Consider the following 18,433-nt stretch of genomic DNA (forward strand, 5'->3'; position numbering starts at 1 on the left):
CCTATTGTGTAACCCATTCCTCTTATTCTTCTAGCGTCCATAGCTGTTGGATTAGAGGGTGTGTTACGGAGTAATCACTGCTTCAGTCATTTTAATATCCATTGCCTCTGCAGAATGATCCAACAGGATTGTGTAAGAAGTTGGAAGTAGTTTGAAGCCTGACAATAGCAAACATCAAATACAGGCTGTGAATAAGCATTGAATCTTCTCTGGCAGTTAAAGACCCACAGCAACTGGGGATCCTGGCTAAACTAAGCAGGTTGCATTTCTGTTTCATGATATTTGAATGTGTTGGTACCTGCTTGTTGCACACAGCTTATTGGTTAAATAACTTGACCAGGAAATCTGTGTCTTTCACAGCACTGGAGGACACAAACACACAGCCTGCATAGTCCAGGTAAACCCCAGTACTGACAGACTGCACATTAGTCTCAGGGGTAGCCTACACCACCTCACTGAAGGTGAGATAATTCTGCAGTTAGAAACATGAGGGTCAACAACCTGGAAGGAGAGCAAATAGAAAGGAGCATGACTCATGCTTCAGGCACTTGGGTGCAAGGGCAGAGGGAGGCAGCCCTGCCAAACTGGTCCCTTGGCTACCCAATGCCTAACTAATGCTGCAGGGATTCACATCTCCTGAGGAAGAAAGTGGCACCCAAAAATGCCTCTTTCCCCTTGAGGTGTCCCTGATCACAAGTCTTCAGCCAGTCTCCTGTTTGCCATCACTTGAGCCCGTAACACTTCCATTTGTGACTGCACATGGTCCAGGTTCAACATAGAACAATTGTGCTGGCCATCAGAGTGCCCTGTACTCCTGTTACCATAGTGTACCTTCTGCTGAAGTGGGCACCAGTCTCAGGTTTCACACTGACTGCTTACTAGGAAGCTCTTCAGAGCATTAGGATATTGTACAAAAGGGGAGCAACTCCTCTCTGTTCCTGAATGATTCTTAGTGGTGTTTCAAGCTCATCCTAACATTTTCTTCTAAAGGCCTGGACAGAATTTAAGCCTTTTACAGCCAAAGTCTGGATTGCTGCTTTGGAGAGGAATGCTGGCCCAGAATACTTCTGAGAGTTGCTGGATCTCACTTTGAGCATCTGTAAATTTCCAGACTGTTTTGGGGTCTAGACTGTTACTCACTACTGGTCCAAGCAGTCTGCACTGCTGTCAGGAACCAAGTGCTTACTCCTGCTCAGCTCCTACATTGAAGCAGGCAGGGTTTACACATATTTGCTCTTGTTCTGAATGACAGAAACAAAGGTCTTATCTGTGTTCACTTAATCTGAATGTCAAGTGTTCTTGGAACTTGAACCAGTTACATCATTTATTTGAAAAACTTGACCCTGGATGCTAGTGGGGATAGGAGCACAGCTGCAGCTCCTCCCATGCAGAGGAATGGAACTTGAAACAAGTAGTTAAACAGGCTTCTTGCAATGTCTGAAATGACTTCAACATGTATTGAGCTTTAAATAAAACTTGCTGTGCTTTTCCCTAGCCATATACAGGGCTCAGTGTTCAGCCTTTGCTCCAACTGTTGTGTGCTGCCAGAGAAGGCCATCTTAGTACAAAACCCAATGATGTAAATGAAGATTTTTTTTTTTTCCATTGCTTTCAGTCCACTGTGGATCCAGTCCTAGATGGATAACTAAGATTATCTCAACAGCATAAAGTCAGTGCAGCCAGCTCTATACATCCCTGCCCCTCTCCTTTTTTCCCCTCCCCATCCTTTGTTGCATGACTCACACTCTCACCTCAAGCTGAGCAGCTGAGCGCCAACCAGTCTAACAAGAATTGGGATGAGAAATTTGTCTTTGACATGATTTCTCCATCCCTTTTTAGCCTGTGCTTGAGGCCTTTAAGTCTAGATTGTCTCAGATGGCTCCAGTCAAAATCAAGATATGTTGCAGAAACTTTTCAACTTGCAAAGTATGGTCTAACATTTTGGAGTTTTCAGTTGAAATTGCTTCACTAGAAAAGAACTGCTCAATGTTTTTAGGTAGGGCTTTACTGTCCCTGCCCAGTATTCTTCGTCAGCACTGTTGTTGCCGCTTGAGCCCTCAGCTCCCTGTCCCTCACCTTCCCCCACAGACCTGCAAGGCTGCTGGTGCAGCCATTTGCAACCTTTGCCCTCTGTTGGACCCTCATCTCTGGGGCCCGCAGTGATGTCTTGTGTTTTGTCCAAGCAGCGCAGTGTGCCCAAGGAACGCCTGGGAGATGGGGGAGAGGAAGGGTGGAGCAAGCGGGGTTCAGGGTGCTGTCTGCAGCATCGATGCCTCACATCACACCTTTGGGCTGCTGCCTCCGAGTAGTGAGAGGGGCTGGAGCCCGGCAGCAGCTCTGAGCTTGGCATCCGCTCTGCGCTTCACCTCCGATGGTGGTATTGTGGCACGCTCAGAAATGATGCCACAATGTACATGCACTTTTCATTGCATGACGGTGCGCTAAAACAATGAGGAAAAGCTTTGGAAAATGAACTTGGAACATGAGAGACTGAAGTAGCAGCAGTGACTGGGATGCAAGTCCTGTGCTTTGGCATTAGGTGGCAGGACACCCCTGGGTAGGCGCTGTGCGGGGTTCTGCATTTCACTGAAAGCCAGGAAAACAGAGAGTGCTTCTTAAAGGCTTCCAGATTTTTCCAGAGTATTATGATAGTAAGATAACAGTTAAATACAGTTTTGCTTCCACTTACATGAATGACTGGCATGAGCACTGTGTAAGGTGCACCTAGGCACTCTGGAAATGAGCTTTTTATTGTTTTCTTACTAGATTTTAATTAAACGAGGATGCAACCATTTACATTTATCAAGCCTCAGAATCATACAATCTGTGTTTTCAGTCTGAGCACAGAAACACTCCCCCTTGTTTACTCCCGGTAAATCTTTCTGCGCTTTCTTTCGAGCAGGGGTCCGTGCAGTCTTTCACCCCGTCTCCAGTGGAGTATCATTCCTCGGGGCTCATATCCAACTCCCCGGTGCTGTCGGGGAGTTACAGCAGCGGCATCTCTTCGCTCAGCCGATGTAGCACATCAGAGACATCGGGCTTTGAAAGCCAAGGCAGCGAAACAACAGTGACTGTCCCAAGCTACAGCGTTTCTGAGGAGCCTGTGAGAAAAGAAAGCAAAACCCCGCCGCCTTACAGCGTGTACGAGCGGACTTTGAAGCGCCCCGTTCCTCTACCTCACAGCCTCTCCATCCCGCCGGCCGACCCGCCGGCGCTGCCGCCCAAGCCGCAGCTGGTCCGACCCAACAACCTGGAGAACAGCAGCAGCAGGAGGACTGAGCAGGCGCCCCGGCCCAGGCCTCTGCCCCGCAAAGTCTCTCAGCTCTGAGAAGCCACTTTTATATTTAATTGCCCCAATTCTTTACCGGTTAAGAAATACTATTTTTTAAACATGGTAAAACGCATTTAGTTAGGCACTTTAATATTTCACCCACCTTTTCTTTTGAGTAATTTCGAAATGCTTATTAATATTATGTTGCACATTTGAAATGAAATTACTAATTTAGGTTGCCGGATATTATAGGAAGCATGAATGCGAGGATCTATTTTTTTTATTATTTCATGGTGGTAAATACTGAGAAATGCTTTTATTTGTACTTTATTTTTATTTAAAAAATCTAATCTAAAACCCTACAACTCTCATCTGAGTTAGCCGAATGCTTCTTACAAAATATGGAATATACTGACTGAATCTTTACTACTAGAGATAAATGCACGCTTTCTAACAAAGTAGTCTGTAGACTAGGATGTTTCTGCAAGTAGGCTGAAAGTTGTTTCTCTTATCCAATGAACAGGTTGGTCATTTCAAATGTCTGTGGAAAAACTCGGATATAATGCAAGTTATACTGCAGAGAACTGTTGTAAGAAAGTGGTTTGGAGTTCTTGAAACACACACTTGGTTTATGAAAATACCTGCATTTCATTCATTTCATTCAGCGTTACAGCATCATTCTGGTGAATCTTGGTCAGGTTTTGTTGCATTAGTGTATTACTGTACCTGACGCATCCTTTTCTTTTTGAGGTGCAATTTACTTTTATTCTTCCAGTTAATGGTTTGTTGGTTGATTTTTGTTTTTGTTTTCCTGCTTTAGTTTTGTTTTTGAAAAGCTAGCAGTCTGCTAGTGTAAGTTCTCTGCTCTTTTTGTAAGTTCACCCTAAAACACAATCTGTGTATGAAATAGGTACAAATGAATTGTTCATTTAACTTGCGTACAAGAATCAGTACTGACTAGTACCAAGAGCAATACACTAAATAAACACTTTTTAAAAAAATGCAAATTACCAGACGTCAATCAATATATTTCAAAAGCTAATTGCAAAGGTCATTAATAATGATGTAAAAACCTAGCAAAAATTCTGAACAGCTCTTTGGATGTGTATGTACCAGTGGAGTCAGGTTTTGGATTTGCTTTTTAGCTTGAGTTCATCACCATCATCTTTCTGTAGGAGAATGGTGTTTGGCCTTAGGTTGTATTTTAGTGACTGGCATCTGAGGAGCTCTGGAAGCCGTAGGAATGTGGAGAGGGAAAAGAAAAAGGCACCTTCTGTATGTATTTTTTGTATCCTCTTTTACTGACTGTTTAACATGTGCTTGGGAACAGATGTGTGAACTTCATTTTAATCATGCCGTTAAAAATATTCTCCCTCTTTTGTTGGGAAGCTCATCTTGATTTTAGCTGTGTTTGATTTGTTGATAGTGTAACTGGAAGAAAGTGACCACTTTTTATATTCTCTCAATTAAATCTTCAGCAGTTACAAGCTGTTGATGGTAGTTATAGAGGTTTTCTATAATAAATGTTCAAGTATTTTTGTACATAATTGGTAAATTTTAATAAGGAGTGTACCATTATGTGAAAAAGCAAACAGTTGTGTATGCAGTAAGATTGTTATTATTATGCCAAATACTTTATGTATGGAAAAAAAGAATATTTGTAAATATGTGCTTTTAACAATAATTCTGCCATATTGACTTTACAATTTTGAATGTCAGAAAAATTAATATATGTTAAAATATTTATGTTTTAGTGAAAGTATTCTTAACTTGAAAAGGAACATATGAATTTTAGGTTTGTATCTTGCTGATTCAAAGTCTGAAATTCCTTGAACTAGCTCTTGCTTTCTACTATAACATTTTTGTGTCTGTAACCACATCATAAAAGGTGTAGAAGGCTACGTATTTATGCGTGTATAAAAAGGCAATGCCAGAGATTTAAATAAGGTGTCACAAGTAAGATAACAAAGCTGCTTTGGTTTGTTTGAATTTTTTTTTTCACCCTTGTATAGTTTAATAGATTTTGTTGACTAATACTTGAGCACAGTATGAATCAGTGTTATTTGCTCCCAAAGCCCTTTTTTATTTCTGGCAGTGAGCAGAATTGATGATTTAATCATTCGCGTGCATTTCTGAAGTCAGCTTTGCAGCCAAACATTTCATAAAGTTTCTCTTTACCTAGACATTCATATTGGTTGCTGCATAATGTTAATATGGAATAAAGTGATTTGATTAATCTTTACAGTACAACTTATTTTCTACAGAATGAGAAATTAATTCTGCAACAAACCAAATTATAAAGTTCTGACTCCCTGTCTTGCTAAATCCAGTTTTCTTTCTGTTAAAAATCTCCCAACGGATCTAGTTTTCTCCCTATTTGGATTCGAAGCGGCTTTGTGAGACAATGTGGAGACTATTGACATGCTCTTATGAACAAGTGAAGAATGTAAAATTTACTAGGAGAGTTCCCTGTAAATTAACCTGCATGAGCGCTCTGTTTTTATAACTGTGACATCAGGATAGTCTGAATGTTAGCAGACAGTGTAAAATTGACAGAGAACTCTAAGAGCGAGCTGATGCATTTTCTGCTTAGCCAATTTTGACAAATTGATTCTGTAGATCAGCTTTTCAACCTGATTTCCTATAAAAAATGTAGTATGAAATTTTGTTATGTATGTTGCAACACCCAGCGCTTGAAAACCTAATGTAAATAAAGGTCTTATTTGAATTTTATGTATTACTCATAAATGTAGTTTTATCACTTTCTGGATGACCGTGAGTAATTCAGAAGCCTATATAAGAGGACCTATAAGAACAAGTTGCTGTTACCACTCAATAGCTTGAATGTTACCTAATGTATGTTTAATGGGTAGGGTGATCTTGTATTCAAATATTGTATGTGAGATGCTGGTACCTCTGGGATGGCACAGAAGCAACTGCAGGCTTGGCTGGCTGGCTTTGAAATGATGCAGTTCAGACCGGTTTACATGATGGGCTAATGTCTCTCTATCTTATAATGATGTCTCAAGTCAGATCATAACTAACAGTCTGTGTCCTGAAAGAAGCACAAAGCTGAAGTAAACCCTTGATAGTAAAGGTTTCAGGGTAGTGCAGATATGGCCGTTTGCATGTGTCAATCTTCTCATCGCTCTCTGGCAATGAACAATAGAACCCGAGGGAATGGCAGGAAGATGTGCCAGGGGAGGTTTAGGCTGGGAATTAGGAAAAGGTTCTTCACCCAGAGGGTGGTGGAGCACTGGAACAGGCTCCCCAGGGAGGTGTCACAGCCCCAAGCCTGATAGTGTTCAAGAAGAGACTGGACAACACCCTCAGACACATGGTGTGAACTGTGGGGTTGTCATATGCAGGGACAAGAGTTGGACTTGATCCTTGTGAGTCCCTTCTAACTCAGGACAGTCTATGATTCTATGTTTTGGCTCTGTGAAGGTGACACCTTGCCCTCCTGCCTAACTGTTCTCTTGTTCACACATTGTCCAACAGCATCTGCAAAAAGTGCAGTGTCTGAGCAGAAAGATACCAATAGGCAGGAGTCAATGCCTGAGGTATAAATGATTAAAGCATCTTGTTTTGAGTGTAACTGTGCTCAGTGAGGCATGTAGCAGCATTGGATCAGTAACCCCAGGTGCTGACAGACACAGCTCTTTGCTCCAGAGCTCTGTTGGTAGCCAGGTTGTCCTACAACACGCTGATGATCCAGGTAGAACCTCGCCAGATGCTGAAGGGCAAAGCTCTGTTGGCTGGAAGAGTGCGAAAGGATGTTCACCACTGGAACCCTTGAGATTCTCAGCTTGAACTGGATTCTGTAGGAGAAAGCTCTTTCCATATTAATTTAACATGTTTATCCTCTCCCTGTCATTTTAATTCAGCTTTTCACATTTATTTCGTATAGAAAACTTTGATGATTAATTGCTTGGATAACATTAACAAAAAATCTTGTCATTAAATGGCAAAATATCCAAGCTTTAGGAATATGAAAGGTTTAGAGCTGCATACCTCATGTGCACTTAGCATCAGGATGGAGTGACACTTTCTGGGTAGTAAAATAAGGCTGCTGGAGAAAGAACATCATTAAATATTTTTTAAAATTGGATTGTTCAATAAGGAACTCGGTGTGCTCGTAATGAGAGGCCCATGGCTTTGCAGACTTCAGTGGGGACAGATCCTATAACATGAGCCTCCCAGGCACGGCTGGGCAAACTTCCCAAGGTTTGAACTTGTGTTAAGGTTACAGCTCACAGTTCCTCTCTAACTGAGTGATGGTGAGTTTGTATTTATTTCAGGAAGATTGTGTCAGAAGAAGGGAAAAGCAGGTGAAAAAAAAGGGGGGGACAAATAAAATTAGGCAAAGCCCTTGATGGCTGGATAATTAATCCAAATGTGTATTCACCCAGACAGGAAAAAAAACAGCGGGAGAAACCGAAATGTTAGCCAACATGGGAGCATCAAATATATTTGTTTAAGCTATTGTAGCATGATTTTATACCAGCTTAACTGCTGGTTGTGCTGAAGGGGGCAGAAGGGAAGCCAGAAGTGCTGACAAAATATGGTGGTGGGTTTTTTTTTATTCTACAAAGGCTTTGGGGAGGTTTTTTTTTCACTTTTGCTATAGCTTACCAAAGGAAAGATGTCAGAGGACAGAGAAGTCTGAATGCCATGAGTTGCAAGGGCAAAGAGTTTCTAAATCCCAAAGTTCTTTAAAATAGTTCCTTGATTTTGCTAGACAGTTTTTTCTTACACCATAGTGCGTAATTGACAGTGTGTTTTGCAGTGAACATCTCTATATTTTAGGGAGCAAATCCATGTTTCAATTTCATAGGAAACAGCTGCTCTCATAGCTGCTGAAATTTCAGATATATGTTTAAATGTTTTACATCATTCATTTGCTATTGGTATTAGATTCACTAGAGTATTTCAATTTGTTCCATTACCTTAGAAATTATTTTGCAGATGGATTCTCTGCATTACATTCTTGCTTGCTTGTGACAGACTGCTATTGCTGCTGATTTTCCTTGACCTGACTTCCCCTGAAGTGTTTCCTCCTGCTTTTCAGAAGAAAGGCTGTCAGTGAGGAGCTACTTCAGCCTTTTACCATGGGGAATATTTCAGGAGCGCAGCCCAAAGTGGCCACAGCACAGGCACACATGCGCTCCCGGGGGAGGGTCACAAGGGCTTTCAGAAGAAGAGCCTGGGGGGGACACATCTACCTGTAGAGTATCTGTAGGAGTTTGTGTTCACAGACACAGCAACAGCTCAAGGACAGGGACTAAACTAATTTACTAAAACCAGGGGGTGGGGTGCAGGTAGCGTCCTGCAGGGATTAAGTTTTGCCAAAGGGTGAAACTCAGTCCCAGCACACCCTGTAAATAGAAATCCTTTGCCTTGTTTCCTGATGCTTTTTTTCACAGAAAAAATAATGCCTGGTAGACACAGTATTTGTAAGAGGGTTGCTGAGCATGGGATAAGGAGAGACAAAAATTACTCCTGTACAGGGAGCGAAGAAATGTTGAATCTACAGTTTGAGCCTAAGATGACTGGAGAGACCATTGCTCTGGTCTTTGGGTCAGCTCCTGTTCAAGGCAGGTATCTCGTGCAATGATTTGTCCTTACACCTTGAATACGCTCTGGTAGAGCCGAAGCCCAGCGCCCTGCAGAACCAGCTGCCCGCATGCTCTGAACTCCCGTGCCACCCTCATTTTTACGATCTGTCACCAGAGGAGCAGCCAGGTTGCTGCACCCTGAACACCATGCTTGGTTCTGAGATGTTCAGTTGACATTTGTAAATACAGCACCGTAGCACATCTGAGGATGTGATACAACACCCAGTAAAATGAGTGCAAAGGTTCAAATCGATGTTGTTAGAAACTGGCATGTGTCCAAGAGGAGCTGGATGGAAGCAGCCAATACCTAATGAATTTAGTCTCACCTTAAGGAAATAAAAATCTAACAATGACCACAATACACTTTACAATGAACAAAACACATCAATAAACTCTTTTTTTCAGCTAGTGCATTAGGAGATGAAGCAGCCAATATTACTGTGTTGTGCTCTTCTCAGGCCATTAAGTGCAGCAAAGGAAGATTGTGCATGCTGGACAGAGGTGGTTTATATTGCCAAGGAGAGTTTTCCTGCATTTCCAGTCCTCCTCCCTCTGAGTTCTGTCTCAGAACTGAAGCACATCCTGTCAATATGCCTAAAGCTATGATTCAGTGGAGTTTTTATAGCTCTAAAACCTGAGCTGCATGATGATAATGCGAGCAAAATCAAAGCAAATCATAACCTCCTACTTTGAAGGTGCAGACATGGTCTATAAGGGAGCAATCAGGGAGAAAATGAGAGAGAATTGTTTTTCAGGTCATAAAGATCTATTTTGACCTCTGCAATACTTGCTACTTTTTGGGAAGTGTTGGATGTTTACCCCATACTTAACTTGGTTTTTCCCCTGTGTGTGAGGTAATGCTGGGAGGTGGCTTTCTCTGGTGTCCACATAGGTTTGAATGTAGCTGTTATTCTTGTACCTGCAGAAGATGGGGCTTTTCTCAGTCATGCAGAGAAAGGAAAGGACAGAAGAAAGAAGACAGAGAAGATTGTTGTCAGTGCTATGTGATCTCTTAGCTCAGAGGTGGTCACGTTCAGACAAGTTCTTTAACTGACCCTTGATTCCAAACCTTCAAAGGGTAAAGACCAATTCTAAATTGTGAATTTACTGCTTGGTTGGATGTAGATTAAAAATAGCTTCCCAAGCCTAGAAAAGAGTCAACAGTGCTCCAGGGAGTGCATTGTGTTCATGAATGAAGCCTGCAAGCATCTCCACCATTAACTGTAACACACCCAAAGTGTCTGAATGGCGAAGGACAGACACAAAGAGATACAGGGTCACATGTATTTCCTTAAGAGATATATTTACTTTCTGCTCCTCTTCTCCCCATGTTCATACCTGCCTGGTGGAAGGCACAAAGAATCATTTCAAGAAATCACAGAATGGTTGTTAGAAGGGACCTCTGGACGTCATCTGGTCCACCCCCCATGCTCAAGCAGGGCCATCTTCAGCCAGGTGCCCAGGGCCGCGTCCAGACAGCTTATGCATATCTCCAAGGATGGAGGCTTTGCAACGTCTCCTTGAGCAACCTGTGCCACTGCTCCGTCACTCTCACAATGCAGGAATGTTTCCTGATGTTCAGAGAGAACGTCCTGTGTTTCAGGTTGTGCCCATTGCCTCTGGTTCTGTCACTGGGCACCACTGAAAAAAACCTGGCTCTGTCCTCTTTGCACCTTCCCACATCTTTACTTCTTCCCCTGTCTCAGCTTCACTCGTGATCATGAAATCACACTTAGGTTTCAAAGTATCTGCTCAACCTTTACATTTGTTCATTGGTGCTGGTGGGCTTTGGTGCACTGTAGGAATGATAAACTGTGATGAGCTACAGCGCTGCAAAGAACACAGAAACAGTTAAAATGTCAAATTCTAAAACAAAATCACCATTTATCATTCTCCTTTGGTATTACTGTTCCTGTGGTCTGGGGAAAAAAAAAAAAAAAAAGGCAAGCAAGCAAACAAAAAACCCACCAACATACATTTATTTAGCTTGAGAACTGGGAATCTTAGTGGATTTTGCAAATCCTTATAGTGAGCCTTTTCTGGTTCAATTCTATTTATATCGAAGACATCACAAGCCTTCCTTGCAAATGAAGCTTTCAGCAGTTTTGCTACATTAAATCAGGCACAGCTTGAATGACAAGTCTTCAATACTGCATTGGCTCATTACAGAGATTTGTATTCTACACTGAGCCAAAGGAAAGGGACTGACCTGGGAGACTCTGAGCAGGCACTAAACTGTGGAAGTAGCAGCAGAAATGACAGCAGATGGCAGGGTCAGCTCATTAACTGTGTTTATCTAATTGAAGACTCGCCATATATTGTCAGGTAAAAATAAAAATAAAAAATCATCTGTCAGAAATTCCACCTGGTCATAATTGATCATCATTAATAAACCTGTTCCAGAACTGGCTGCTAAAATGTCAGCTATGATCGTGTAACTCAAACTAATTAGGAAACTACAACTGTTGAGATGAGTTGCTTTGGTTGGGTGACAAAAGGAACCAAAGCCGTGGCTGCTGTTGGCAGAATGGAAAGCTGTTTTGTGAAGGTTTGCTGGGCTGACAAAACATCTGGCTAGTTTGCTGCTTCAGTCTTCCTCTGATAATTTGTGTGTTGTGAAGCATAGGGCTGTAACGCTTTTTTTTCCTAGAAAAACTGATTATACGTAGATTAATAAATATTGCAGCTAGACTAACCTGAATTTGTTCTGAAAACAAGTTTATCCCTGATTCTACCTGGTTCTCTAAAGACAATTCCATAGACAGGAGTCTACTTCCCAAAAGTCAAATCCAGTTGGCAGCTGGTCAGGAGTGGTGTTCCCCAGGGCTCAGTATTGGGGCCAGTTTAGTATCTGTGTAATCTCTTTATCAATGATCTGGATGAGGGGATTGAGTGTACCCCCAGTAAGTTTGCAAATTACACCAAGCTGGGTGGGAGTGTTGATCTGCTGGAGGGTAGGAAGGCTATACATAGGGATCTGGACGAGCTGGATCATTGGGCTGAGCCCAATTGTTCAACACGGCCAAGTGCCAGGTCCTGCACTTGAGTCACAACAACCCCAGGCAGCGCTACAGGCTCGGAAAGAGTGACTGGAAACCTGCCTGGCAGAGAGGGATCTGGGGGTGTTGATCGACACCTGGCTGAACATGAGCCAGCAGTGTGTCCAGGTCGCCAAAAAAGGCCAACAGCATCCTGGCTTGTATCAGGAATAGTGTGGCCAACAGGACTAGGGAAGTGATCATTCCCCTGTACTCAGCTCTGGTGAGGTCCCATCTTGAATCCTGTCTTCAGTTTTGGGCCCATCATCATAAGAAGGACACTGAAATACTAGAGAGAGTGCAGAGAAGGTTGATGAAGCTGGTGAAGGGTCTGGAGCACAAGTTTGATGAGGAGCAGTTGAGCGAACTGGGGCTGTTTAGTCTGGAGAAAAGGAAGCTGAAATAGACCTATGGCTCTCTACAACTACCTGAAGGGAGGTTGTAGCATGGATGGTGTTGGTCTCTTCTCCCAAGTAGCAAGTAATAGGACAAAAGGAAATGGCCTCAAGTTGCGCCAGGAAAGGTTCAGATTGGATATTAGGAAAAAATTCTTCACAGAAAGGGTTGTCAGGCATTGGAACAGGCTGCCCAGGGAAGTGGTGGAGTCACCATCCCTGGAGGTGTTTAAAAGATATATAGATGAGGCTCTTAGGGACATGATATAGTGTTAGATTTTGGCTATAGTTGGGCTTGATGATCTTAAAGGTCTCTTCCAACCAAAATGATACTATGATTCTAAAATAAAGGAGACTTTATTTAAATTATATAATGAATTTATTGTTGACATAATACTGAAAAGTTTCAAACAATACATTAACTTTATACGGACTTATCCATGCCGCAATCCTGAAGGAACACAGTGCTTCCACAGCTACTTAGCTTTGCCTGGCTCCCTGTCATTATTTTGAGAGGCCGGTTTAAAACTGGTGCTCTGTAACCTGTGAGGGTTTGCAGCGAGGCAGGACCTCACGGGCAAGAAAGCATCGTGCCATGCTGTCCTTGCACAACACACCTAGCAGCACTATAAAGATATTAATTAATAAAGTCAGACAGGTTTTTTATCTCACTGTTGAATCCTCAGTCTGGCTGTGGTGCATCGGCAGCACATTGCAAAGGGTATTGCTGCAGTTGGATTTACTTGTATCTGGAGCAGACAAATTGCTGTGGCTCCTCCTCACGTCTTCTGTAGGTGACTCACTCTGTGCACCCCGCCTGGAGAACAACATATTGACAAGGTCATACAGCAGCCAAGGGAAGAATGAGTGGTCTGCCTTACCTGCTTTGCCGGCACTTGAGTAAGTGCCTATTAAATGATGCTTCTGCACAACATAGTCAGAATAGCTGAATGCAAGCAAAAGGCCATGCTCCCATCCTTATGCATGCCTTCCAGTGGGAAAACATGGCATAGCAGAGCCAGAAAATAGGTGGATATATAGCTCAGAATGACTGAAATACTGACTCCCCAGGGGAGGCTGGTCCTGGGTGATCAGGTTATTAAGCACTGTAAGTTCTGTAAGTTCTGCTGTATGAGTTCTCAGCACACAAAGAAAAGTGTTGCAGGTAACATTCAGGCTAAAAAAAATTTCAGTTCTTCAAAAGGGAAATGTTTTTGCATAAACAGGTTGTGATGGGATTCTAGTTTGTGAATTTTTTTTTCCAAATGTGTTTGGAATAAATAGCAGAGACTGGTGGATAATGAAGGTGTTGAGAGGATGTGTTGAAGACAGTTTACTATTATTTGAATGACATCATGAAACTATTTAAGCAACGAGAGTTTTCCAGTGTTTGTATTCTCAAACCATTTGTGTTGGTTTCTCTTCAGACTAAAGACTGTTTTAAATTTAGTGGCTTATTGCTAAGAGTTTTACATAGGATTATGCATCATGAAATTGGGACTAGCTGCTCATTTCTGTGCATAACTGAAATTCTTGGTACAATTGAAACAAAAGTATTTAAATTTCAAGACTGGCTCACTAAAATGTTCTTGCTGTAGGCAGATTTCAACATACATAATTTTCTTTCAGTTCCTTCCTCGAAGATCATTGTATCTAATAGGAGTAAGAAAAATGTACATATGATCTTATACATACTCAGGGTGAAAGTGGAAGCTCTTTCAAGCATTTACAATCAGACAGTTCAAAGGAAATAATCCGACAGACTAATCTTGAAATGCCTCATGTGCTGGAGAATTGAAGCAATAAAATTGCAATTACTACGTAGTTGTTTTATTCCTGTAGTGTCTTTTGAAATCAAGTGATGTTACACATCAGAACTTCAAAAATGGTTTTTGATATGCAGCATGCAATTAAAAAATGCAAAAGTTTGATTACAGCATCATGCGGATGCTGATCTACAGATTTTAGGGTACTTAGTCTCCATTTGCAAGAGCCAAATAAATAATTAAAATAGTTTTCCCCTTACTTCTCCAGTCATAAATCCAGAAAACCGCTCCTCCTCCTATGCTTTTTTCACACCAAACTACACAGAAAGGAATGAAAAAGCCCACCCCAAACAAAACAACAATAACCCCCCAAACATCGATCCTATATACTCTGAACTGTAAAAAAAACCCAACATTTTAGGATGTAGACCTTTAATTTATACTTTGTCCTCACATGTACAGAATTTGCTGGTGGATTATGTCCTGGTAAGGCCCCTAATCAAAACTGTAGTGGGGGTAGTGCATATGATTCACAGCACTCCCCAGAAAATACAGGAATTTTATTTGATATTTGCTATTAGTTCATGCTATAATCTCTGTGCATGCTATAAAAGTGTGCTTTATAGCTGATACAAAACAAATGGATGTTTTTGCCTCACTTTACAACCAACATGTATAACGGTTTGCCATCACTATACTAACTGCACAACATATTCATGACACTTCGACAAAACTAGACTAGTATTCATGGAAGATACGTTATTTGATCTTTTTCCAGGCTTTTGACTTGCTCAGTATTTGCAAATTAGTTTAACTAAGTCACCATAAATGAACTAGTCTTTATTAAAAATAAATATTTTACTGTGTGTTAAAAGCTGAAGGTTCACATTGAATGTTTCACAGGTTTGGGTTTTTTTTCCCATTGTTCTTAAATCCTAGGTCTCAGACACCTAGGGAAAAAAAATCCTTAATGCAAACTACCTCTTTCTTTTTAGGAGAAATTGTTAATTCTATGGCTTAGTTGCAAAACTGAAGTCAGCCATCTGGATATGATTTTAAAAGAGGGTTTAACAAATAGATTCAGTGGAGTTACTTCGGATTTACAGCAATGTAACTTGGAATGGAACAGTCTAACCTGGAGAGAGCTATTGAATTTAACTGAATACATACATCAAATGCAATACATTCAAAGGGATATAAGTATCCAGCTGACACCTGGCATATGCAGTCACCCAATGTCTTCAAATACGAGATCCAAAAGGTCAAGGCCTGACCTCACAGACACTTCTTTGCTGGTAATTGTCTGTATGAACATATATCCTTGCATTTAACATTCACTAGGTTTGCAAAGAGCTATGACTGAGGCATGCCTATACCATGACTATGCTGAGTAGCTAAGTATTCAGCTCACAGGTAAGGCTGAAGTGCTCAACCTGACAGGAGCTCCCATGGCCTTTCTCCCAGAAAGGGAGACACTAGCAAAATATGACGAGAAGAGGCAGCACCTCCTCTTTTTCATTTTTACACTGTAATCCCATGGTTAAAGCATTCAGCCAGTATGTGGCTGATCCGTATGTAGTTTCCAAGTAAATCTGTGACCACCATGGAGACCTCCACAAAGTGGTTGCAGCTGTGGAGACCAGACCACATTTTGAGGCAAACGCATAGTTTCATGTTAAATATTAAGTGACATGAACTATGTTGATGTTAGTATGCATGTATTAAGGCTATATGTAATATACTTTAATTATGTTAAATATTATTTGATGAGCCTGGGACACAGAGTCCCAAATTAAACTCAGATGAATGTCAAGCCCACCAGAACAAAGGGGTGATTTTGTTCTTCTCATCATGTGTCTTGTTCTGTCTCAGTAGTTAGTTGTACACGTGGTGTGTTAGTTGCTTGCCACTGGAAAATACTCTGCAGCACTCTGTCCTCTACAGCCTCCCCAGCACAGGAAAGTGCTCTCCTTAACAGGCTGCCAGCCCAGGGTAAAGCTCTCCTGCTAAAACTCTCCCAGTGTGGGTGAGCAGGGAACGGTAATTACATACGTGCCTCCAGTTTGCCTAGCTAAATTTCATTTAATAGTTACCTGGTGAAGTAGAGTCAAGAGAGCAGCTCTCACTTGTTTAGCTCCCTGGGTAACCATTTTGATGAATAAGATATTGCATCTATCATCAGCAGTGGCAAAGTACCACAACACGCAGCTCTTAGAAGATGCCTGTCCTCAGCACAGGATTTAGAACAACACTTGGGACTCCTTCACATGAGTACACTGACGTTCACAAGCCTTGGCAATGGTGGAGCTCCAACCTGCTGTCCAACCTGCTGTCCCTGCAGCTCCAACCTGGAGCTGTCCCTGCAGGTTTATTATTGACTAAGGAAACCAGGGAGCTTCAGCTGGTCACCCTGAGGGCCAGCTGTCCCCGGCTGCTTCCCTCAGGGCATTCCCAAGGATGGGAAGGAGACGGAAAAAGGCAGAAACATCAAGGCCAGGTGCTCTGAGTTGGCATTAGAGCTAGCCCTGAGTATATAAACCCAGAGTATATTACAACATTTGTTTCCCTGCAAGAGATATAAATACTTTCTTATAGACCAGTTTGCTGAAGAATTCAACTGGCCATAATTGAACACATTTTCACACAATTTTCTAAGGTGCTTATCAGCAAAAATTATATTCAGATGATAATCTTTTGTCCTGGTTTTGTTAAAAACAAGACCAGTTCTTTTTTAGCAATTTTTCTTTCAGCTAAGTTCTTCTAGGTGGCTGTACTTTTCTGAGTTTTAGCCTGCGTATTTTTCCTAAGATGCTGTACTTGGTGCTGATAAGAGACCAATGGAATGCTGAAGAAGCTCGTGCTTAGATTTATTACTATGGTAGCCAAGAAAGACTGATAAGTTTTCCCACGTTCTGTTGTGAGAGGGGCGTGTTTGAAGAGGGGTGGATGGAACAGGTGATTAGAACTGACCAAGGATCAGCTGAGTATTCCATCCCATAGTCATCATACCCCCTATATAAGAGGATGATCATGAGGGTCATTCTCTCTTCGCCCATGGCCGGCATGTAGAGAGGCCCCTGTCTGTCTGCCTGTGACCTACAGGCCTCAGGCCCTGCATCCTGCAACCAGGTTCTGGTTTGCTGTGCAGTCCCGCCCGTGACTTCCGGGGCCTGAGCTGCAGCTGCTGGAGCCGCCAGCTCCGCACACCCAGCTCTGCTGCTGGAGTGACCCCAGCTCCACATCCAGCACTGGAGATTGGTTTTGTATGTTTTGTATATATTCTCTATTTATTAGTAGCATTAGTAAAACTCTTTAAAATCTTCCAACTTGAAGTCTAAGTCCCTCCTCTTTCTCTTTTATCTTCCCCCTCATCTTTCTGATCTAAAGGAAAAGGGGTGGTGGGAGGTAAGAGGGTTTACTACCGCCTTGCCTTAAACCATAACATCTTTTTTATGATGAAGTTCCAATTTTTTTTTTTTTTTTGCTAAGCCTTAAGAGTCTCATTGTGTACAAACTTTCCTGGAGGTCTGAATGGAGCTTTGAGGGAGAAAATGAGACCTGTAAACTTAACTGCAAACATACAAAAATAAGCAAATTAAAAATGTGGCTGGTTTAAAGTGAATACTATCATTTTAATGAGAGACTCAAACCCTGCATTTTAATGCCATGATTTGTACAAGCAAAAGGATATATGCATTTGTGTAACTGTAATCTGGGAAAAGCTTGAGAGTAATTTTGCTAATTTCTACCACTAAATTTCATATTTTTAGCTCCTGACGAGGCTGTTGCAAGATACAGCTTCAGTGACTCATGCAGGATTGTAAGGATTAGAGCCCCCCACAAAAAAATAGTTTAGAAAATGTTTAAAAATTATCAAGTATGCAACAAAAAACAGAGACCCTTTCTCAGTGTTGAAAGAAAAATGTTGCATCACGTCTTAAGTGGCTTCAGGGTTGAGTGATGGGAACTGAAATGTGGTGCAGCAATAGATGGCTGCATTAGATTTGACTAGTTTACGTGCCCTTGGAAACTACATACAGTGTGTATTACTGATGAGTTTATGCAAGAATGCAGTTGAGTATGCAGGTATGACCAGCAGCCAGAGAGTGAAAAGGGAGCCAAAGTCTTAGTTCCATCAAGTCTTCTTTGCCTGTTACTGCTCTCTAGCATGAGTAGGGTCGGTACAAAGGAGTTTGTTTGCCTGGCCAGAGTACAAAGTCCATGCAGAATGGATGGACCGGGGTCTGTTTGGGTGGACAAAAGTGGTCAGACAGATGAATGGCCAGGTTATATACACCCAGAAGTTTTATGTGTGTGTCTGTGTGTGTGCGTTGATACTGAGGGA

General features: G+C 41.9%; 1 protein-coding gene across 3 annotated transcripts in view; it reads left to right on the forward strand.

Annotated features, from left to right (window-relative positions):
- Window positions 1-6,011, forward strand: part of DOCK4 (dedicator of cytokinesis 4) — a 235,345-nt gene extending 229,334 nt beyond the window's left edge. For all 3 annotated transcript variants that reach the window (XM_082050185.1, XM_082050186.1, XM_082050187.1), the window contains one exon: window positions 2,903-6,011. In XM_082050185.1, the coding sequence (XP_081906311.1) occupies window positions 2,903-3,328 (426 nt within the window). In that variant the 3' untranslated portion in view covers window positions 3,329-6,011. The remainder of the gene's footprint in view (window positions 1-2,902) is intronic.
- The last annotated feature ends 12,422 nt before the right edge of the window (window positions 6,012-18,433 follow it).

The sequence above is a fragment of the Streptopelia decaocto genome (genome assembly GCF_964273445.1).
Source record: "Streptopelia decaocto genome assembly, chromosome: 1".
In the NCBI taxonomy this organism is placed as follows: Eukaryota; Metazoa; Chordata; class Aves; order Columbiformes; family Columbidae; genus Streptopelia; species Streptopelia decaocto.